A 24,676-nucleotide genomic window follows, 5' to 3' on the forward strand; every position below is an offset into this window, starting at 1 on the left:
CATTTCCAGACAGTTGATGTGCCAGGAAGAATGCTGGGTCCCCCATGGACCACTCGCAAAGCGGCCTTCCATGACCATGCCCCATCCAGTGAGGGAGGCATCTGTTGAATTGGTTTTCCGGCAACATGATGCTCCCAGCACTGGCCCCTGGGACAGAAACCAATGCTTTTTCATTATGACAAGGGAATGGAGGCATCTGCGCTTTACTCCGAACATACAAAAAGGATTCCCATTTGGGGAAAACCTCTTTGTCTTCAGTCACCACTGTAGGGGTCTCATGTGGAGCAGGCCGAATGGAATCATGTTGTACACTGCTGGCATGAGACTCACTTGACAGTGAGGCTGCGGCCTAGCTTCACCCTGTAGACTGTCGCCAGTATGGACTCAATATGTGCGGGGGCAAATTGTGCCCGCAACATTGTTGAGTCCCATACAACCCAGAGGAACGTAATCCACTGGGAGGGCGTCAACACGCTCCTTTTCATGTTGAGTGTCAGCCCCATGCACCTCATGTAGGCCAGAACTGCATCTCAATCCCAACCTGCTATATCATATGACTTGGCCAGAATAAGCCAGTCGTCGATATAATTTAGTACACGGATACCCTGGAGTCTCAGCGGAGCCATAGCCACATCCATGCACTCCGTAAATGTGCGAGGGGAAAGAGCCAGGCCAAAGGTAAGAACTCGATATTGATACACTTTGCCCCCAAAAGCAAACCTCAGAAACTTCCTTTGGGCAGGAAGGATGGAGATGTGGTAATACGCGTCTTCAGATCCATCGTGACGAACCAGTCCTTGAACTGGATCTGACTCAAGATGGGATAGTGTGCATCTTGAACCTGAATCTCCTCAGAGAACAGTTCAAGTACCTTAGATCTATTAAGGGACGCAACCCCCCATCCTTTTTGGAAACAATGAAGTAGCGGCCGTAACAGCCGGACTCCCTGTCTGGTGGAGGGATACACTTTATGGCCTCCTTACAATCAGGGAGCACCCTTCCTGTTCCATAACCTGCCACTGGGCTGGACACACCAAAGTCCATACCACACCGATGAACCTCGGTGGTGGAACAGTGAACTGTAGTCTGTACCCTTTGCCCACGGTACACAGGGCAAAAGGCTGGTCTCTGGTACCCACAAGCCTCCTGTCCGACCCCCTGAAGTGGCCACCCGGCAGAGATTAATCGGGGAGTATTTTCGGTATGCGATCGCGTTCGCTACCCAGCAGCAGGTCCTTCTAGAGGTGGCTGGAGCAGCATGTGTTCACTGGAAAACAATGTGACCCAAGCGTTGTACATGGCAGATCACAGCATCGACTTCCAGAAGACTCCACGGAGGAGGTGAACACGATCGCTCCCAGGGAGAGTGGGTTGGCCAGCTGGCCACTGGGCTGGGCACACCACAGTCCAGACCACACCGATAAACCTCAGTGGGGGAACACTGAACTGCAGTCTGCACCCTTTTGCCCACGGTACACAGGGCCAAAGTAGATAACCATGCCCCGAGATACTCTACTAGGGGAACCAGCCTCTCGATGCTGGTCTCTGGTACCCACTGAGCCTCCTGCCCGAACTTCTGAAGCGGCCACCCAGCAGAGCTTAGTCAGGGAAGATTTTCGGTGTGTGAACGTGTTCGCTGCCCAGCTGCAGGTCTTTCTAGAGGCAGCTGAAGCAGCATGCGTTCGCTGGAAATCATTGCGGCCTGAGTGTCTTAGACGGCGGATGGCAGCATTGACTTTTTTTGTTTTGTTTGCTGTATGCGTAGAGATATTTCTCAATAAACACATACCAGCACCCTCAGGAGCTGACTGCATGCCTCACACCAAACAGTATCACATGTACACTGATCACGTGTGTTCACTCTTTATTGCAGACCCGTAATCTACGCGCTGCCTCCGCAACACAAGATCGAGCCTTGTATTATGAGTGGCGAGCACTCGTTACTACTTTACTCCCTTGATGCTGAGCATGTCTGATTCCTCGGAATCAAACTACTCAAGCATCTGGTTCTCCACCCGGGGGAAGAAGCTGCAGTGCGGGCTTCCACATGGGGATGGAGAACAACTGGTCACTATACAGGCAGCCCCTCTCGAGAACTGCCTGAGCACCCTTATTTTATGAATGAAGCAGCGTGTTAGTGCTTTAACCTGACCTGCCTCGATTCTGTGCACATCTGATCCCTCAGAAACAGACGGCTCAAGCATCAGGTTCTCCACCCGGGGGGAGAAGCAGCATCGCGGGCTTCCACGCAGGGAAGGAAAACATCTGAACTGTCAGCTAGGACTGAGAAGCAAGGTTATTTTCGTAAATGAAAACTGAAACTAAGACTGAAACTATTGGTCAAAAAACATTTTCGTAAACTGAAACTAAACTAACTACTCTTACTGAAAAACTAACTGAAATAAAATAATTAGCAAAAAAAATATTCGTTTTCGTTATTAATAAGCTTTCTTTACTGTGGTGGAAAATCTGAGCTGTGGCGGTTGGTGGAGTGTCTGTATATTGCGCTACTGCACGAGAAGTGAACTGAGGGGATTAACCGCTGCCCTGTGACGAACGCGTGCAGACAGTCAACACATCGCTAGTCCTAAACGGCAGTTCACAAAGAATCAATGTGTTCGTGGCAGTAAAATGGGAAATGGCACAAGGTAATGAGAAGCACGTTGAACTTCTTTTAACTTAAGCTCACTGTTTTAGAATGCCGTTTCATACGCGATGGAAGACGCAGGCGCAAATGTCAGCAACTATGGTACAAGTACTGTTTGAGATTTCATGTTTGCATAATATTAACTTAAGGTGTTATCATTGTTTTTACAAATCATGTACTACTAATAATATTATTATCCGTGTGGTGACATTTCCCCAGAAAGTAGGGAATACCAGGACACACACACACACACACACACACACACACACACACACACACACACACACACACACACACTTCGTCTTTGTTATCAATGAGTTTTTCAGGAATTTATAATTTTTACTTTTATATTTTACATTGCATTTATTTGGTTCTTTGCATAGGTCATAGACTCAAGCTTTTTTGCTTAAAGGTGAAGACCCAACTTTATGCATTTATGCATTTATACAGTTTTGTAAGACTCCCCTCTCTGTTAAACATAATTTTGTTGGACCGTCCTGGGTTAAAACAATAATGCTCTTTTATCAAGTTATTTCACTTAAGGAATTATTTAGTAAGATTAAACTCTAATCTGTGCAAACATTAAAATTTGCTGAAATTAAAAACCTTGATTTGGTCTCTACACTTCATTCTGGTAACTCTGCTAAACTATAATTACTAAAACTAAAACTGAAACTAAATAAATAAAAACTAAACAGAAATGTATTTGCAAAATAAAAACTAAACTAAAACTAGCAAAACCATTTATAAAACTAACTAAAACTAAACTGAAATTTGTAGCAAACTTGAAAACGATAATAAAATAAAAACTAATTAAAAAAAGCAAAACTATAATAACCTTGCTGCGAAGGTGCCTCAGCAGTCCCAAGACCTGCTGACAAGTTCATTTGCGAGCCCACTGATCTATGCCGCCGCGCTGACAGATGCGGGACAGAACCACAGGGCTAGCTGGCCTCTTTAAACACGCGGCAAGCCGGGAGCGAAGCACCCTGAGCGTCAGCTTATCACAATGCTCACAGGCGGCTCCCTCGAGAGCCGCCCTAGAATGCTGAACACCCAGGTACTTCACACCAGTCCGAGCCCATATGAAACGGGGACACGTGTGTCCACATTGCTTGGCAACTCTCTCTGAGTTGCCAATCACACAACATATATATATATATATATATATATATATATATATATATATATATATATATATATATATATATATATATATATATATATATATATACACACACTTGACAGATCAATGGACCTCCAGTCAGAATACATCACTTTTATATGAACCATAAAGAATCCCAAGAATAATTTATTTTTATTTATTTATTTTTTTGACAGAAAAAGTTTCATTGCACAGCATCTTAAGGCTCCCTTCACATGCTATTGGCAACTTCCCACTTTTGAAGTCGTGATTTCAAGCTCATCAAATTAAAATTTTGAATTGAGAGTCCAATTCATGTCCATTTTTTTTAAACTAAGGAACTAGTATTCACGAAAATTCCGATAGCAAGTGAAGGATTCTAAAATGCCAGAGCCAAAGTCTGTAATAAAAATGATTTGTTTAATTATCTCCCAGAACAGCCACATGTGATTGCATTCCCAAACACCAGGCAGACACCAGAATGTAAAATTTGGTTTCCATATTTTCCTCCATGAATACAGCAACTTGCATTTTTATTACAGATACTTTGTGGCAATTTCCCAGGAAGTGACTGTGACGGCAAGTGAACCTTTTTGTCCTCAAAGTTGATGTCTGTGACAAGCAGCAAGACCGGTGCGGTGCACAGCTGGTCATAATTATCATCACGCCACCGGCCTCGCCCAGTTCTCATGGTCCCTCTTCCTCGATGCTTGCCACAATGTGTTAGGAACAGGAAAAATTGGCAAGCACAAGGATATGAGCGAGTTTGACAAAGGCTAAATTGTGATGCTAGATGACTGGATCAAAGCATTTCCAAAACTGTAGCTCTTGTGGGGCGTTCCCAGTCTGCAGTGGTCAGTATATGTCAAAAGTGGTCCAAGGAAGTAACAGTGGTGAACCAGCCACAGGGTCTTGGGTGGCCAAGGCTCAAACAGGCCCCCTGGCCCGTGTGGTCAAACAGATCGTTCAGATTGCTCAAAAAGTGGATGCTGGTTCTGATATAAAGGTGTCAGAATACACAGTGTATCGCAGTTTGTTGTATATGGGGCAGACCAGTCAGGGTGCCCATGCTGACCCCTGTCCACCGCCGAAAGAGCCAACTTTTGGCACGTGAGCATCAGAACTGGACCACGGAGCAATGGAAAAAGGTGTTTGGTCTGATGAATCGCATTTTTTACATCACGTGGATGGCCAGGTACATATTATGAATAATATTGTGTTGGTCCCCCTTTTGCACCCTTTTTCTCTTAACTGGGGAACACAAGGCACCAGGATGCACTATGCGAAGAAGGCAAGCTGGCAGATTAATTGAAAGTGTGATTCTTTGGGCAATGTTCTGCTGGGAAACCTTGGGTCCTGCCATCCATGTGGATGTTATTTTGACATGTACCACCTACCTTAGCATGGAAAAGGTAATACCTGGTGGCTGTGGCCTCTTTTAGGACTATAATGCACTCTACCACAAAGCAAAAATGGTTTAAAAATGGTTTGAGGAGCACAACAATGAGCTTGAGGTGTTGATTTAGCCTCAAAATTCCCCAGATCTCAATCCAATCGAGCATCTGTGAGATGTGCTGAACAAACAAGTCTGATCCATTGAGGCCTGACGTCACAACTTACAGGACTTGAAGGATCTGCTGCTAACATATTGGTGCCAGATACCACTGCACACCTTCAGGGGTCTAGTGGAGTCCATGCCTTGTTGGGTCAGGGCTGTTTTGGCAGCAAAAGGGGGAACAACACAATATTATTCATAATATTATGCCTGATCGGTATATACTATATAAGGATTATTAGGAACTCTGTACTAATACTGTGTTTGACCCCCTTTCGCCTTCAGAACTGCCTTAATTCTACGTGGCATTGATTCAACAAGGTGCTGAAAGCATTCTTTAAAAATGTTGGCACATATTGATAGGATAGCATCTTGCAGTTGCAAGATTTGAGATGCAGATTGAGATTTGGGGGATGCACATCCAGGGCATGAAGGCCCTGTTCCACCACATCCCAAAGATGCTCCATTAGGTTGAGATCTGGTGACTGTGAGGGCCATTTTAGTACAGTGAACTTATTGTCATGTTCAAGAAACCAATTTGAAATGATTCGAGCTTTGTGATATGGTGCATTGTCCTGCTGGAGGTAGCCATCAGAAGATGGGTCCATGGTGGTCATAAAGGGATGGACATGGTCAGAAACAATGCTCAGGTAGGCCGTAGCATTTAAACAATGCCCAATTGGCACTAAAGGGCCTAAAGTGTGCCAAAAAAAACATAACACCACAACCCCACCAGCTTGCACAGTGAAAACAAGGCATGATGGATCCATGTTCTTATTCTGTTTATGCCAAATTCTGACTCTACCATCTGAATGTCACAACAGAGACATTGACTTAAGACTCATTAGACCAGGCAACCTTTTTCAATCTTTAACTGTGCAATTTTGGTAAGCTTCTGCAAATTGTAGCCTCTTTTTCCTATTTGTAGTGGAGATGAGTGGTACCCGGTGGGGTCTTCTGCTGTTGTAGCCCACCCGCCTCAAGGTTGTGCGTGTTGTGGCTTCAAAAATGCTGTGCTACATACCTTGGTTGTAATGAGTGGTTATTTCAGTCAAAGTTGTTATTTTATCAGCTTGAATCAGTCGACCCATTCTCCTCTGACCTCTAGCATCAACAAGGCATTTTCACCCACAGGACTGCCGCACACTGGATGTTTTTGCCCTTTTCACACAATTCTTTGTAACTGAGCAGTTTGTGAAAAACTCAGACTTGCCTGTCTGGCACCAAAAACCATGCCACACTTAAAATTGCTTAAATCACCTTTCTTTCCCATTCTGACATTCAGTTATGAGTTCAGGAGATTGTTTTGACCAGGACCACACCCCTAAATGCATTGAAGCAACTATCCTGTGATTGGTTGATTAGATAATTGCATTCATGAGAAATTGAACAGGTGTTCTTAATAATCCTTTAGGTGAGTATATATATTGAGCCATTTAAAATCTCAAAACCAAACCAAAAATATACATATTAAAAATTCAATGTCAATGAATACACTTTATTAGAGAGGTTCATGTCAGTAGGTACCAGTGATATGGAGATCAGGGGAAGAAATGAAACAAGTGGAAATATCCATGTCATGCATTATGCTTTCAGTATCCTATAGTTACTTTCAGTAATCCTAGAGTTCTGGCTTTTGAGATGTAATACTCCACGTATTACATCTCAAAAGCCAGAACTATAGGATTAAAACAAACACACACATTATAACTCTCTCTGTGATGTCTGCACTTCACTTTCTGACTTTAATGTGTAAAATCTAGAGCATACACTCAGGCTACTACTAACAATATTTTCTAATGTCATCTGTCATAGTTATCAAGGAAAATACATGCAAATCCAAGAGAAACAGGCCTCACAGCCAAAGATAAGTCAGGCGTATGTGACTCTACTGTGCTATAATCCTCTGCTCTCTATAGGGAAGGCTTTTCAAATGACTTTTAACCTTGAAACTCTTTCATTCAATGCCAGAGACTCATTCTAGAGATTCACATTTGACAGATCAATGGACCTCCAGTCAGAATACATCACTTTTATACGAACCATAAAGAATCCCAAACTTTTACAGCAGGAATCCTCCAGCACCATTTAAAACTGGATGTCAATTCCATATGAATTCATGTACGTGTCCCATGCATTAAAACAGGTTACTTTGCTGCATGTTTGTGATGTTTTGCATAATATTTAATATATTTCAAACTGCATTCAACTTCTTCACTTTGAATTTTTTTTTAATGCATTTTAAATGTCTTTTTGTAATTTAACGATAAAGCAAGATGGAATGTTTAACAAATGTAAAGTCAACTCTTGTGTAATCACGAAATGTATTTTGGTATAATATTTATTTTTTTGATGCAGTTTGAATGTTTGTGTGTATGTATGTCTCTGTATGTGTGTATTCATGTTTTTTCTATACCAGTGGGGACTTCAACCTGAATGCACACAGACTCATGGGGACTCGCGTCACCATGGGCCCTAAATTGATGTCCTCATGAGGGAATAAGCTTATAAATAATACAGAATGTGTTTTTTTTTTTTTTTTTTTTTTTTATAAATGTAACAATGCTGAAAGTTTTGTGTGATGTGTAGGTTTAAGGGTAGGGTTGGTGTAAGGGGAATATATATATAGAATATACAGTTTATAGAATATAAAAATGACATTATGTCTATGGAGAGTCCCCACAAAGATAGTGAACCTGGCGTGTGTGTGTGTGTGTGTGTGTGTGTGTGTGTGTGTGTGTGTGTGTGTGTGTGTGTGTGTGTGTGTGTGTGTGTGTGTGTGTGTGTGTGTGTGTGTGTGTGTGTGTGTGTGTGTGTGTGTGGGTGTGTTTGTGTGTGTGTGTGTGTGTGTGTGTGTGTTTGTATGTGTGTGCATGCATTGAGTTGCTGCCATGTGCTTGGCTGATTAGATATTTGATTATATATGCATGTGCAAACTCACGTTGCAGGCCTATCTGCTTTTTCTCACAAAGTCTGTAATAAAAATGTCACATTTATTATATTCACCCTAAATATTAAAGTGGCCCCTTTTCCATATAAGCAAACCGCAGCCTTTCTCGTTTTTTTAATTACAAATTTGTACCAATATGAACAGATCGCAACTAGCGTTAATTAAGTTGTCAAATGGGATGACTGAATAAAAGTTAATATCTTACCAAAATCACTGGCGCAGTAGTGCTCCATTATGGCATCGGCTTTCAACTCGTTGTCACAGGGTGGACACACTTTTGAAACTACAGGATAAAGAAAGGGAAAGATGGTTAAAAATTAGTGTCTCATAAATAACTATCAAACAGACAATATTTATTCTAGTCAGAAATACAATTAACCTGAATACTTGCATTTTTGTCTGCTGTTGTTCTAATAAACTGATAGCCCTGACCCCAAACTTGGCCACTGGTTGATTAAGTGCTGCTGTCATATTGGTTGAGATTTTTATTGGTGTTCATTGATAAGATAAACTGTTATATGAGTTCAGTAGCAGTGATAGAGTAAATTCGGTGAAAGATTCAGTTGACCTACTGTTGGCTAATCACAGAAGACTCAAACAAACAAATAAAGGGTGCATGTTTCATATTTACTAAAATGCCTGTTTTCCAATATGGGAAACTCTCATGTGATTGTTTATGCAAACAGCCCTAATAGGGCTTTAGTGCAGCGAGTAGAACTCTGTTTCATTGCAGTGCTGGACTCATGCAGGGGCAGACGGCCAGTGCTAATGGAGCTTAATCTGCAGTGTTTGAAGCCATGAGAGGGAGAGGTTTGGCAGCTGCTAGTTTTATTTTCTCACAGAGGAAGGGAAGTTATAAAACAAGATTAAGACTTTGAGTGGTTCATCGATGTGAAATCACATCTCAACAGATCTGTACTGTGTATGTCCTGCATATACCTGCATATATCTGAGGGAAAATATTTTTGGCCTCTCCAAAATAGGATTTGTCTAAATGTCATAGAAACCAGAATATGTTACACGTACGAAGACAAATGCGGGGGTACGCTTTTAATAGAACACTGTGAAAAAATTCTTCTCAGCAGTTTGACAGTGAAAATGTTCACTGGAACATGCAAACAGCTGTACATGACCTTCTTGGAGCTGATAGTTATTTGCTGATCGTATTTTTAACTGTAGAGATACAGATGTTTATTGTGCCACCTACTGGGGTACTGGGTTTCTCTTCAGTGGGCTTGTCAAACATACTGTACTCATGCTCACATGGGCACATTTTACATTATCAGTACAAAATGCAAAGAGACTGACAGGGTTTATACAGTTCTGTTAAGAACTGCCTTGCCTCCATTTATTACATCCTTAAAACAATATGTATTTGCTTGAAGCTAATTTGTAAAATATAAAAAGAGTGGTTTTTAGAGCATATACACTATATTGCCCAAAATGTTGTGATGCCTGCCTTTACATACACATGAATGACCATTCTTAATCTATAGGATTTAATATGGAATTGGCCCACCCTTTGCAGCTATAACAGCTTCAACTCTTCTGCGAAGGCTTTCCACAATGTTTAGGAGAGCCTAAAGTAAACTTTATGCTTCTAGTGCATTTCTGAGGTCAGGCACTGATGTTGGACAAAAAGTCCTGTCTCAAATTACCCCAAAGGTGTTATATCGGGTAGACGTCAGGACTATGTGCAGGCCAGTCATGTTCTCACTCAGTCTTTATGGACCTTAATTTGTGCACTGGTGCACAGTCATGTTGAAACAGGAAGGGGCCATCCCCAAACTGTTCCCACAAAGTTGGGAGCATGAAATTGTCCAAAATGTCTCGGTATGCTGAAGCATTAAGAATTCCTTTCACTGGAAATGAGGGGTCAAGCCTAACCCCTGAAAAACAACAGCGCACCATAAACCCCCCTCCACCAAACTTTACATTTAGCACAATGCAATCAGGCAAGTACCATTCTCCTGCCAACTGCCAAATCCAGACTCATCCACAAATTGCCAGACAGAGAAGCTTGATTTGTCAATCCAGAGAACATGTCTCCACTCTCTAGAGTCCAGTAGTGCTTTACACCACTGCATCCGATTCAGCCGCTCAACCTTTGAAAGACATTCAATGAAGCTCTCTATGCACTGTTCTTGAGCTAATCTGAAAACCACATGAAGTTTGGAGGTCTATAGCTATTGACTCTGCAGAAAGTTGGCAACTTCTGCGCATTTTGCTCCTCAGCATGCACTGACCCTGTGATTTTACATGCCCTACCACTTCATAGCTGAGTTGCTGTTGTTCCCAATTGCTTCCAGTTATAATACCACTAACACTTGACCGTAGAATATTAAGCAGTAGGTAAATATCACGAATGGACTTGTGGCACATGTGGCAACCTATCACGGTACCACGCTTAAATTCACTGAGCTAGGGACCCATTCTTTTACAAATGTTTGTAAAAGCAGTCTGCATGTTTGGTGCATGATTTTATACAGTGGGAGTTATTACAGGGAGTTATATACCCATTAATAGACAGTGCTTCCTCAAAAAGAAAGTAATACAAATCCCATCTCTTGGGACGCCATCACTTTTACAACATTTCAAACTCCTTACACGGCATCTCCGAAAAGCTAAGCCAATGTTGATTCTCATTTTATTACGAGCTCTGTCACATTCTTTTTTTTCTGGCTGTCTTCTGTTTGGTGTTTTTTGTTTAAAACTTGTGATGCCTTGGAGTTTCTGTATTTAATGTGATCAAACTTTCTCGCTTGTTGTGACATCTAACATCTGTCACTCCCATACCATACACGGGTCAAACTTTTCTTTATTTACAAATGACGTAAGTGCAATTTCCCCTGAAAGCCATCCTAACTGGTCTAAAATGTAATGTACCATAGTGAATCATGGTGAGACAAACATGTTTTGGAAGAAGGACTGATGATTTGTTTTAAACATAAACAAGTTACATAGAGTACTCTAAAAACTTTCTTACACCATTTTGCTTTGGAAGTAAATGTTTTAAAGGATGCTCTTTTCTGTTTTGAAATAATTCATAAAAAATATATATTTCAAATAAATGCTATTCTTTTCAACTTTACGGTAAATGTATCAAAGAATGCTAAATATCCATTAGCATATTTGAAAGATTTGGAAAGGATTATGTGACAATGATGACTTGAGTAATTTGGAGTTTTATTAAATTATAATAATATTGCACAATATTACTGTTTTGAAAAGAAAAAAAAAAAAGAAAAAAATCAGCATTGGTGAACTTATTTCAGAATAAGAACCTTAAAAGACCCCAAACTTTTGAACACTATATATATATATATATATATATATATATATATATATATATATATATATATATATATATATATATATATATATATATATATATATATATATATATATATATATATATATATATATATATATATAGTTGTGGTCAAAATTGTTGGTACCCCTGGTAAATATGATCAAATATGTCTATAAAAATAAATCTGCATTGTTTATCCTTTTGATCTTTTATTAAAAAATCACAAAAATCTAACCCTTTCATTTAAGTAAAATAATTGAAAATGAGGGGTACATCACATTATGAAATTAATGCTTTTCTCCAGAACCCGTTGGCCACAATTGTTGGTACCCTTTTATTAAATACTTTTTGCAACCTCCTTTTCCCAAGATAACAGCTCTGAGTCTTCTTCTATCGTGCCTGATGAGTTTGGAGAACACCTGATAGAGATCAGAGACCATTCCTCCATTCAGAGCCTCTCTAGATCCTTCAGATTCCCAGATCCATGCTGGTGCTTCTTCTCTTCAGTTCAGCCACACATCTTCTATTGGGTTCAGGTCAGGAAACTGGGATGGTCATGGCAGAAGCTTTATTTTGTGCTCAGTGACACATTTGTGTGTTGATTTTGATGTTTGTTTTGGATCTTTGTCCTGATGGGAGATCCAACCACGGCCCATTATAAGATTTCTAGCAGAATCCATCAGGTTTTGATTTTTTATCTTTTGGTATTTGCTAGAATCCATGATACCATGTATCTGAACAAGATGTCCAGGACCTCCAGCAAAAAAATAGGCCCACAACATTAAAGATCCAGCGGTATTTTCAGCCGTGGGCTTGGGGTACTTTTTATCCCTGTTTGCACCAAACTCATCTGGTAGATTTGCTGCCAAAAAGCTATTTTATAGTTTCATCTGACCACAGAACCAGGTCGTTTTTTTCTTTCCAGTCGTGTCTGGCCACTGAATATGCTGAAGTTTGTTTCTGAATGAGCGAGGAGGATTTTTCTTGAATCCCTCCCAAACAACATGTGTTGATGTAGGGGCTGTTTGAATATTTTTTTTAGGCTTTCTGACCCCACGACTCAACTAATCTCTGCGATTCTCCATCTGTGATCCTTGGAGAGTCTTTGTGCACACAAACGTTCCTCCTCGCCGTGCATTAAGAGAATATACACACACGTCCTCTTTCAGGCTGATTTGTAACATCTTTAGTTAAATGGAGCTTTTTAATTATTGCCCTGATGGTGGAAATGGGGATTTTCAATGCTTTAGCTATTTTCCAAGAGTCTCTTTCTATTTTGCGAATCTCAACAATCTTTTGCTGCACATCAGAACTATATTATGTGGTTTTACTCATTGGGATGAATGATTAAGGGAATTTGGCTTTTATGCCTCCTTATATTTATACTCCTGTGAAACAAGACATCATAGCTGGACAATTTCATGTTCCTTGTCACCTTGGTGTGCTAAAAAAATATATATATTAATGTAAATATACTTCAGAGATATTTTACTCGTTTAAAATTCTAGGGGTATTAACAATTGTGGCCAATGTGTTTTAGAGAAAAGCATTTATTTCATAATGTGATTCATGTCAATTATTTTACTTAAATGAAAGGTTGGATTTTTGTGATTTTTTTAAATAAAAGATCAAAAGGATAAACAATCTATATATAGGTTATATAACCTATGTGTGTGTGTGTGTGCGTGTATGTGTTTAAAGCACTTTATAAATAAAAGGTATTATTATTATTATTATTATTATTATTATTATTATTATTATTATTATTATTATTATTATTATTATTATTATTATACTGTTTAACCACATAATTAGGAAGAATGCTGGATGGGGCTTGTGAAAACATGGAAAATACATTAATTTGTACTGCTAAAAATACAGAAAGCACTGACAGAACGAACATGTGACCAGATTGGCTAAAACGTAAAGTTCTCCCCAGAAATCAACCACACAATGAAGTGTGTTATATCTCTGATCTCTGAGGTGTCGAATATGATTTTGTCATTTATTCAGCACAGGTCCTCCCTTGAGTTCACGTAACAAAAGCATCTGGTAACAAGAACTTACATGGCTCGTCTCCAGACTCCCCCTTCCAGGTTAAAAACCAAGGGTCAGAGTTTATCACCCCAGCCTCAAGCACAGACATAGTGGTAGATAATGAGGGGAGGGGTTAAAGTTCACCAGGCTTCAGTGCACAGGTCGTGGGGAGTTGAACCCCTCTGTACATTTTAACCGTCAGTTGTTCCCTGAGCAGAAGTTCCCATACATTCAGCGAGTCGAAGACATGACGTGTTCGGTGACTTGCACACACTGAGCGTGTTGTGGAAGGGAACTTTTGTTTCGTACTCGCAGGCCGTCGTGAGCTGCATTCTTGAAGCTGAAATGTCTTATTTGCACAGCAGAGCGATTTATTCTGTTTTGCAGGGTGGCTCGCTGGCAGGATGCCTGGTAGAAATGGAGCCAAAGCATGTGTCAGGAGACTGAGCGAGGTTAATTCTGCAAACCGAGTTTCTGCAAGAAGTGCCAATTCAGAGATTGAGTGATATCAGAGAAATACTGGCTTTTTTTGTAATCTATTGCCTAAATTTCCTGTTGAATGCTCTCTTATGTTCATTGCAGCATGTACAAGGACTCAATAGAACTGCTTCTGAAAGAAATCTTTTTAATCAGTAAGAGTGCTTTAGTCCTAAAGTAGTGTATGCACTTTAAAATCTGTTTTGTCAGGTAGCCCGAAAATGTGGTTCATGTGGTAACATCGGTATATATAAATAAATAAATATATATATTATATATATATATATATATATATATATATATATATATATATATATATATATATATATATATATATATATATATATATATATATATATACATATATATATATATATATATATATATATATATATATATATATATATATATATATATATATATATATATATATATATATATATATATATATATATATATATATATATATATATATATATATATATAAATTCACACTACACTTTGCTGTTACATTTAATTTTTACTATTTAAATTTGACTATAAAACCTAGAATGGGTGACTTCATGGCAGGTTTCGTTGTGACTACATAGACCATACAGTGTGAAAACATGCCCAACTATGCTGTCACAAAAGGTAAACATATTAACTGAACATACTATGTTGGTTATACTTTATTTTAATGTGTCATTGTTACAGTGTAACATATTTAATTACTGAGTAAATATGTAATTATGCAAAATGTGCTGTTATCACTATGGTAAGTACATGTAACATGTAACAAGGACACTGGAAAATAAAGTGTTACCCAGATTTAATCCTTTTGCAATAATGCTGGAAATACTGAATAGGATATATTATTTATTATTATTAATTAGGATATATTATATATATATATATATATATATATATATATATATATATATATATATATATATATATATATATATATATATATATATATATATATATATATATATATATATATATATCATATGCACGTGAAAAACAGCGTATCATATGCACGTCAAAATGAGTTTTGGCGTATACATTCCACAACATTGCACACTCGTACTATTTATACGCATTTTTCGTGAGATCCGTCTGATTGATATATATATATATATATATATATATATATATATATATATATATATATATATATATATTGTAGCCATGACTTTAAATTATGTAACTATGCTGCAGAAATCAAGACACAATAAGAAAGTTTTACAGGAACTGAGACAACTAGCCCTGGTCTCCCCTGTTATTCTTTTAAAGGATGTGAATAAAATGTCATATTTAGAAAGACAAGAAAACTGTAAGGGATGAAATCTGTCAGGAGAAGATCTCACAGTTTGTCACCATGGATATAAGAGTAGGTTTTTAAGTCCTCGCAGTTTCCTCATGAGAGCCTACAGGTATTTCCGCGTCCGAGTGATTTCTGCATCGCTGACTTTCTGTATCACAGTTTATGAGGAAAATGTTCTGTTTAAACTATGCGCAGGTCATAATTTTATGGCTCATTTGGACTCTTGAAGTTATGAGCAGCAACACTTCGGACATAAAACATTAATCAGGATGAAAAACTGCTGTGATTTACGTCTGTTTAAACGTGCAGTGAGCGGAGACAGAGACAGGTTTACATGTCTCCAAGAGCCGCCCCTCAGGCAACAGCACCTCTGCATTCAGCAGAAGCCTGCAAACAATGGATAGTGTTGCCACAGTTACTTTGAAAAAGTAATCTGATTACTGATTACTCCTTTAAAAAGTAATTTAGTTACTTTACAGATTACTTGATTTTAAAAGTAACTACGTAAGATTACAAGTTACTTTATTAGTTACATTCAGCAGTTGCCGACAACACCCCTGCCGCCGTCGTTTTTGCCAACACTCACTTTATTGGAAGTGTTTTTTAACAGTAATATAAACAATGTCTCTCCTGACATTTTAAGATGAAATTACAATATATTTCCTGAAAAAATACTCTCCCCGAGACGCAAGAAGAAACTTTTTACTAAGGAAAATGACTAAAATAGTAACTCACAGTGACTTGGATAAATTACTTTTATCTGATAACTGGTTTGGAAATAGTAACGTTTTAGATTAATCGTTACTGGAAAAAAACGCCTGACTGGGATCATTGACAATGGAATACACATACACTCTAATCTGAGCTGGTAGATTTATTTTATCTTGTACATCTTTATGTTTAGGCTAATTCATTGTCTCTATTCAGTTCTTTTAATAAAACATGACCTTAATTAGAGTGGCAAAAGACCCCCACCCCCCGCCGCCATTGGTCAGCCAACTAATAGCCCTGCCCAAACTGCTGAACCAAAGCAGGTGGGTGAACATTATTTCACCAAGTAGAACATTTTCCTGGACCAAAATCCCATCAACTAATCATATTAGAGGGATAGGTATACAGTTAATGTTTGTGCTTACAACCAGGTTTAGGGGCTTGTTCACCTGTTATTGTCCTCTGATTTTAGGGATAAGTTATGGGGAGGGTTAGATTTAGGGGTAGGGATATGGATTGGACTATTTTTTTGGACAGGAATGTTGTTCCACGATCAACTAAAGATGTCTTACTTGGCAAAATCACAAAGTAATTGTCTCTGCATATTAAACTGGGATGTGAGTAAATATTTTTACATTTAAAGTGACGTGCCTCAGGTTTAAATTCAGTTGAATGTTATAATCACAGTTTTCAAGCACACTGTAAAAAATTATTTAGAAAAAAAGTTACCTGGCTGCCTTAAAATTTTGAGTTCATTGTAATTAAAATTTTGAGTTAATACAATGAACATTTTTTGAGATTCGACAGCCTTTATTAAAATATTACTAAAAGATTTTGTAAGCATATTGAGTAATTGTGTGTGTTTTATTTCTGACGCAGTGAAACTTGCCAAATAGTGCTATTTTCATGATTTATCACATGTTTTTATGTGGTTCAGATACCAAAATATTTTGAGTTTCTATTTATTGAACAAATTTCCTTCATTGTATCAACTCAATGTTTTAAGTTCAATAAACACAACATTTTAAGGCAACCAGGTTACTTACTTTTTTAAGTTAAACCAACAAAAATCAACATTTTTTTTTTACAGTGCAGTAAATATGTCATAAAACAGGCTTGTATGCTGGATTTTTCTGAGGAACTAATAAAAATTGTTCTTGTTTTGGCTATTTGTCTATTTTGGCTACAAGAACAAGTCTATTTGTAGAATGAACAATGTTGTTTAAAGAGGCTTTTTGCTGCACTGTCCAATGTGATTTACTGGAATGTATCTCCAGAAACAGCCCTTGAAACATGTCTGTGGTTCTGGCTGTGAACGGGCCCCGTCCCAGAATTTTGCCTCAAACCACAGGGGAAAAAACAGCTCTTCATGTCCCTGGTCCGCCGCTCGTGTGTGCCTGAGCTGACGGCAGCAGGCCGGAGCGACTGGCCATGTCAAACGAAGGTTTGTGCTGTCATGTTATCTCTAGAGTCCTGTTTCACGTCGATGTGCACGCACACCAAAACACACATCGCTGTAAACGCCTGGCCGCGAGCTACTTTCCCATCCAGCTGCGATGCGAGAAAGCATTTTACTTAGTTCTGCTAGTTTTCATACTCTCAGTATCATGTAATTTCAGAACAGCTACGGTTGTAATTGATATTGTCTCGAAGGTCCCACTCTTTCTCTGCTTGCTCTCGAGTTTGCTGCAATTTTAAGGAGCTTATTTTTCTAACAGAAGCCAAGCTACTTAACTCTGAAGTATGAAAACAGTATTGTGGAGTCACATTTTTTCAAAAGCCTCTTTTTTTCTTCTTTGAGAACATTGTAATCCATCAAATCTTAGCAGTGAAAAGTGAAACTGTGCATGTTTACACACAAGTTTACTTACTTGGCTATTATATATATATATATATATATATATATATATATATATATATATATATATATATATATATATATATATATATATATATATATATATATATATATATATATATATATATATATATATATATATATATATAGGCAAATTATGACTACAGAATAACCTAAATATCTCATCTTACCCCATGTATAATAATAATAATAATAATAATAATAATAATAATAATAATAATAATAATAATAATAATAATAATAATAATAATAAAAGATTCCCTCTTTATGTTTAAATCAGTTTCAAGTTTCAGGATGATCTAAAAAAGTAAACATACATTTCTATTTTAACTTTTTTTAAATGAAAATTATCATTAGGTACCATTTGGTAATAGTCCTACTGTTAGTTTTTATTTATATATATTTTTTAAATAAAAGTAAAGCTGTATTGTACAGTAAATGTGATTCATTTTGAACACAGCATACAGTATGATGCATTCATATATTGCTCATTGTTTTGTATTGGGACGTGTCATTTAATATTTGTGTAATTCATTTTTGCACCACATATTTTTTTTTATTTTGATAATATATTGCCCTTATTATACACCATGCATCATGGTTTAACTCCATCCTCAAGCTGAGCATTAACTACACTCCCATTTCGCTTCTCTTGTCCTTCCTCTTTCTATTACAATAGTCAGTTAGACAAAGTAATGTACAACTTTTCAGACTAATTAGTGATCCAAAGGGTTTGGCTGCCTGGCTAATTGGAAACCTAAATGCACGATTAAACAAAGAGAGAGAGGCAGGGCGCAGCAGGAACGCTCCTCTCCACATTCCACATGAGATGTTTGCTTTAGATAGTGAAAGGTTTTTGTCCTTCCAAGAGCTTTTCTTAATTTTACTTTCTCTAGAGCTCTAGGCTAAACAAAGCAAGAGAAAATCCACTAATGGGCCTTATTGTATAGATCTATGGAGACTATGGTGATTATAATTTTTGTACTTTTTAAACAAAAGTGGTGGTTTTAAAATCAAGTACTGATGCTTATTTTAGGTCATGAACATGTTTAAGAAACAATACTTATATTATAAAAATATATATATTATAAAAAAAGCCTTTTTCATGCATCTCGTGCATTTAGATATTTATTTATTTAATAATTATAATTTCTATCATTATTATTATTTTGGATCACCGTAATGCTGTTAAATAAATTTTTTAGTTGGGTACGTTTTTAAATTTCCTTGAATGAATCAATAACAGTCATCTTTATATCTAAAACCACAGCATTCCTGCAGGTCCTACCTGGAGTCTGAGTGGCGTGACCCGCTGAGAACTGCATGGGAATGCACAGATCGTTGTCAATGGGGAACTTCTCGCACTGTAGCATCTCTGGCCAGGGGAAGCCGTAGGTCTCCATGACCGGGGCGCAGCTGTCCCGCACCGCCTCGCACAGAGACCGGCAGGGGTAGATAGGCCGGTCCAGGCACACTGGAGCAAAAAGGGAGCAGAGAAACACCTGCGTGTCAGCGTGGCATCGCTTTGCCAGGAGTGGCACCCAGCTGCCCGCCTGCTGCTTGACCTCAGGCATGGTCTCGTGGTCCAGTAGGTTTGGCAGGCGCATCTTTTTGTAGCCCACGTTGTAGCAGAGCCGTAGGTCGGCTGGGATATCCACACACTGTGGCTGCTTGGCATAGAAGCGGCCGTTGTGGAAATTGTCCGATTGCCAGCTATAGTAGTCGTACTCCTCTGCTGAAGCAGCTGAGGTGAGCAGAACCAACGCCAGGGTCACAGCCTGGGTCAGAGACACCTGCCTCTTCTGCTCTGCCATCCTCCTAAAGTTCTGCTGTGATTAAGAAGGGGAATGGGGGGAAGTGGTTCAAAAAGAAGAATTTTAATCCTTTTTGTTGTGTTTGAGAAGAAAAAAGACTGGGTTTGTTCTGGGTTTCCCCTCCTTGTTTCTGGTTGTCCTGCAGTTTAATAGAAACTCCTGTAGCAGGGCACAGTGGCAGATCTCAGAGTTTGCTCTTTTCTAGCTTGACTCAAATGCACCTAGTGCATAAAAAGACAGTGGACTCAGGGCCCTATGAGCTGACAACCCCTGAGTAAGCTTGCCCACCCACCTCCCACTGGTTTCCCCTGTCCACCACAAACCCCGCCCCCTCCCAGATACAGCCAACTGCTGCACAGTGGGCGGCACCCCAGCAGCCCACCCCCCTCGCAGACACTTCTACAGGCAGACCACGCGCTGTCCTGCAGCACAATGCATGTGTGGAGTGTGCTGAGCTCATTCAATTTCTCTTTAGCTCTGAGGACACACAGATTTTCCACACATATCCTCAGCCCTGGCCTTTCACATTCTACTTTATTAGAAAAGAATCAGAAGGCAGGAAAAATATTCACCTACAGGTGGTCAGGGCATTTGGGATGTGCTGTTTGAGATATGCTAATTTTGCCGGCGGATGTGAATAGAAACCCACTTTCTCTCTGTCTCCTTATATCATTTGCTGTCACACCGTGGGGCCCAAAATTCAACCCATAACAGCCACCCAGCAGCAGGGGGCCGTACTGCCATATTACGGCCGCCCAAATTGAGAAGCCTTACTATCAGATCTTTATCTATTAGCACGTATCAAGTTTTATACATATAAGTGAGGCACATTTTGTTTTGCTTTTCTTTTTGTATGGCAAATGTAAATGTAATGCTGGTTAAAGTGTGTGTGAATATATATATATATGAATCACACACTGATTGGAAATGTGTTTTCTTGCCCTGAAAGTACATTTTGTAACAATATTTTGGAATTTACAGGTTTAAACATATTGTCAATTAAAAAAAAAAAAAAAAAAAAAAAAAAAAAAAATATATATATATATATATATATATATATATATATATATATATATATATATATATATATATATATATATATATATATATATATATTCTTTAAACCACAACGTTTACAACATTATTTTATATTTAAAATATGTTTTGACCAGAATTCATTACTTCATTAATTTATTTATTTTGCCATATGGGATGATACAACGCATTATGAAAAATGTTGTTTTTTCAAAAAACCTCCCAAGTTAGTGTAGAAAAAAGCCAGGTTTTGATGAGGTTTATCTTTAGACATTAGGAGAGAAACAGGAAACAGTCCAAGAATAGTCCATCAGAGGGGCAGCATTCAGATGACATAGCAAACGGTGGTTACAGTAAATCTAAAAAGCTAACAGAATGCGGTTAGCAGGCTCTTTGAATGTTTGCTCCTTGGAGTTTTACAAGCTGGCAGAGGTTGTCACACCATTGCATAAATGCTGCAAAAACTACAGAAACCCTTATTTTTGTAGAATGCCTGTCGAAATTTTATCTCACAGGCCTCCGTTGTAGGTTCTTTACAAAGTTCATAAAATTTTTCAGTCAGGGCTGATCTCTGTGGGACTGAACAATAATCACTCTCTCTCTCTCTAGAAATTGAAACTCATTCAGTCCTGTTTTGTGTTGCCCAGATTGTGTCAAAGACTGAAAGAGGCACAATTTTACGCTCTTTACAAATCAATAATCACCGCAGCGGATATAAATGAGATTATAGTGATGATGAGGAATGTTTTTGGGGCAAATATTCTGATGAGACTTTGTGTCCATGAGGCATTAGAAAATCAGGACATAAAACTGATACCAAGAGATCCCCAAAAAGTTGACATAGAAATCAAAAACAATATAACAGTTACTTCAACAAGGCATAGAAGCAGGATTTTTTTGCTTTAAATTTGGTCATTTTAAATATTACTTAATTACAAAAATACATTTGAGGGTTTTTCTTAGTTTTACAATAAACAATTAATTAATTAGCCTACAATATGCAATTCATTTTTTCATTAGTTTAATTAATTAGTAGCAGTTTGATCAATTGACATCCATTTTCTTTCTCCCTGGGGTCAAATAGTTAATGTCAATGAAAGTTGTATTCCAATATAATACTAAATGTGACCCTAACTGGCAAAATGAGTGAGAATGCGCACAGTATAATTTCGAGCTACAGGCAAAATAAGTGAAAAATGTTGATTTTGAGGTTTCACACAAATGTGTTCATTAAGCCATTGTCTATCGAATAAAAGGCTCCAAATAGCAATTAAACATCTACAACTATCTTTAATTTTAAGTTTTCTGAGAGGAGTACCTTTCCCTTGATTAGACTGAAAAAGGATATTACAGCTGATTACTTCCGCGTCGGGCTACGCCGTAGCCTCTACGCTGCAGCTTCTACGCTGTGGCCTACCATTAGATTTTCATTTATACTTCTGCGTCCTTTGTCTGCGTTGACATGCAGTTACACATGCAGAGGGAGCATGTGCACCAGTGATGCGCGGGTTGATCCAAAATGAGCGGGTGCCTGCGGTCTCCCGCGGGTATCCGCGGTTACGAGTCATCCAAGAATATTTTGTATGATATTCGGGTAGCAGTCGGTCGGGTTGTTTTAAATAAAGATGACGCGGGACAAAATGCCCAACACGTTAAAGGGCTAGTTCACCCAAAAATGAAATTGATGTCATTAATGACTCACCTTAATGTTGTTCCACACCTGTAAGACCTTCGTTCATCATCGGAACACAGTTTAAGATATTTTATATTTAGTCCAAGAGCAAAATGCAGTCAATGCCCACTTTACTGTCCATGTCCAGAAAGGGAATAAAAACATCATCAAAGTAGTCCATATGTGACATTAGTTGGTTGATTAGAGTCTCTTGAAGCATCGAAAATACATTTTGGTCCAAAAACATCAAAAACTACGATTTTATTCAGCATTGTCTTCTCCTCCATGTGCCTCCAAAAAGAATCAAATGGTTAATGCATCAGTGAATCGATCAATGATTCGGGTCGCCAATGTCACGTGATTTAAAACTGCCAAACGTGACATATGGCATAAATTGAGCATCGGTTTTTCGAGTGCATAAAACTCCTTTTTTGGGGGGAAAGTTGGGGGACAGACGCACACTTCGATTAGACTGGATAAACAGATGCAGCATCTTCATTGTTAAGAAAACGAAACGAAATAAATGAATAAATCAAGCCTTTATTACATAACACTAGGCTATATCATACAGCATTCAGAAAAAAAGAACAGTTTGCAACTTTGTGCTCTAAGAGCTTTCATACTTTTCCAAAAGTGGGCTTTCTCTCAGTTGACCTGCAGATGAATTCTCCAAGCAGGTTCGAAGCATAAACATCACATTCATCAATAATATTCATCTAGACAGCTGAAATGGAAAATGATGGGCCGCCTCAAGAACTGCCTGCTCTCGCCGCCGCACCTCTGAGTACACCACGTCTCGCAGACCAATCACAGCGTTTGCGGTCCGCGTAGAATTGAGAGGTTGTTACGTTTTTGGACAGATGCACATCAGGGTACGTCGTATCCGTGCAACACACAGGCTACGACGTAGCTACAGTGTACACTTGACGCAGAAGTATAAATTGGGCTTTACTCACACTGACTGATAGATCCAAAGTGCACGCAAAGACGCCACACAGCGTGCGATCCCGATATATACAGATATACAATATTTTGAAGTATCTGTCATGGGGAGTATTCACACAGACATCTGTTAAGTGAAAGTCTTAAGTGAAAGTTTGGTTAACTGTTGGGTAAAAACATCTGGGGCCATATTCACAAAACATTTAATCTTACCACTAAGAGTTCTACTAAATTGCAGTAAAAGTTCCAAGTTAAGAGTTTTCTCTTAAAACCTATTCCCAAAGCTGCTAAAAAGCAACTTCTTCTAAGGAATAGAGAGCTAAGCTAAGCTAAGAGTAAGGGCGGGGTTGACCTCGTTGCTATGATGATGTCGTCATGCTTACTAACAATGCCCACAGTGATTGGCTGATAGAGGAGGGTTCTCTGTTAGTGATTTAATTATATAAATATTTTGTTGTAGATATTTCATGTTGCTATATTCAAATAAAATGTTTAAAATAAGAATGTCTCCATATTCAAATAAAATGTTTAAAAAGCAAGCTAAGCGTCATTAAATAAACTAGTATATTTTCAGCTAATTGTCAGCCTCTTACATGTCTTTATCTCGAGAGATTCCAGAATTCAAGCAAAAAATATATTTTATAAACACTGTTCATGAGGAGCGAATATTCGAATATTCGATCTGTAATTAATATTCGAAAGCTAATACTATTCGAATTTTACTGCGTTGATTTGCTGGCTGTAAAAATGCACTGAATCCATGATAAATCCCTCTAAATATTGCAGTTATAACTAAATCCACTGGGTGGCGCTGTGGAGAGGGTAAATAATTTGAGTGTATTTGACCACATAATGTCGTCGTCTGCCTCGCGATGTTTGGAATTACTTAGAGGACAATTTAAAATGATCTTACAAAATGGAGTTACTTTTGAAAAAAATGAATTAATATCACCACCACACTCTAGATTTTTTAATCTGCAATAAACATCGCTCATTAATTTCATTCGGCACGAAACAAATGATTGGCTTGGGTGACTGTCACTCTCTCTCACTACCATGGCTACCACCCCTTTCGCTACAGGATCACGTGCCCACGTGCGCGCGCCCGTTCGATTTGGGGAGTTGAAGAAGCAGGAAACCTAGGAAGTGCAAAATAATGGCAGAGAAAGATTCAGAATTCACAGTTCCAGG

At 38.4% G+C, this 24,676-nt stretch overlaps 1 protein-coding gene across 1 annotated transcript in view; it reads right to left on the reverse strand.

The window, feature by feature from the left end:
• sfrp5 (secreted frizzled-related protein 5) overlaps positions 1-20,095 on the reverse strand; it is a 35,437-nt gene extending 15,342 nt beyond the window's left edge. The window contains exons 1-2 of the mRNA XM_067420986.1: positions 19,311-20,095; positions 8,502-8,579 (exon numbers count right to left, since the gene is read on the reverse strand). Coding sequence (XP_067277087.1) covers positions 8,502-8,579; positions 19,311-19,836 — 604 coding nt within the window. The 5' untranslated portion in view covers positions 19,837-20,095. The remainder of the gene's footprint in view (positions 1-8,501; positions 8,580-19,310) is intronic.
• Positions 20,096-24,676: the final 4,581 nt, after the last annotated feature.

The sequence above is a fragment of the Pseudorasbora parva genome, chromosome 17 (genome assembly GCF_024679245.1).
Source record: "Pseudorasbora parva isolate DD20220531a chromosome 17, ASM2467924v1, whole genome shotgun sequence".
NCBI classification, from domain to species: domain Eukaryota; kingdom Metazoa; phylum Chordata; class Actinopteri; order Cypriniformes; family Gobionidae; genus Pseudorasbora; species Pseudorasbora parva.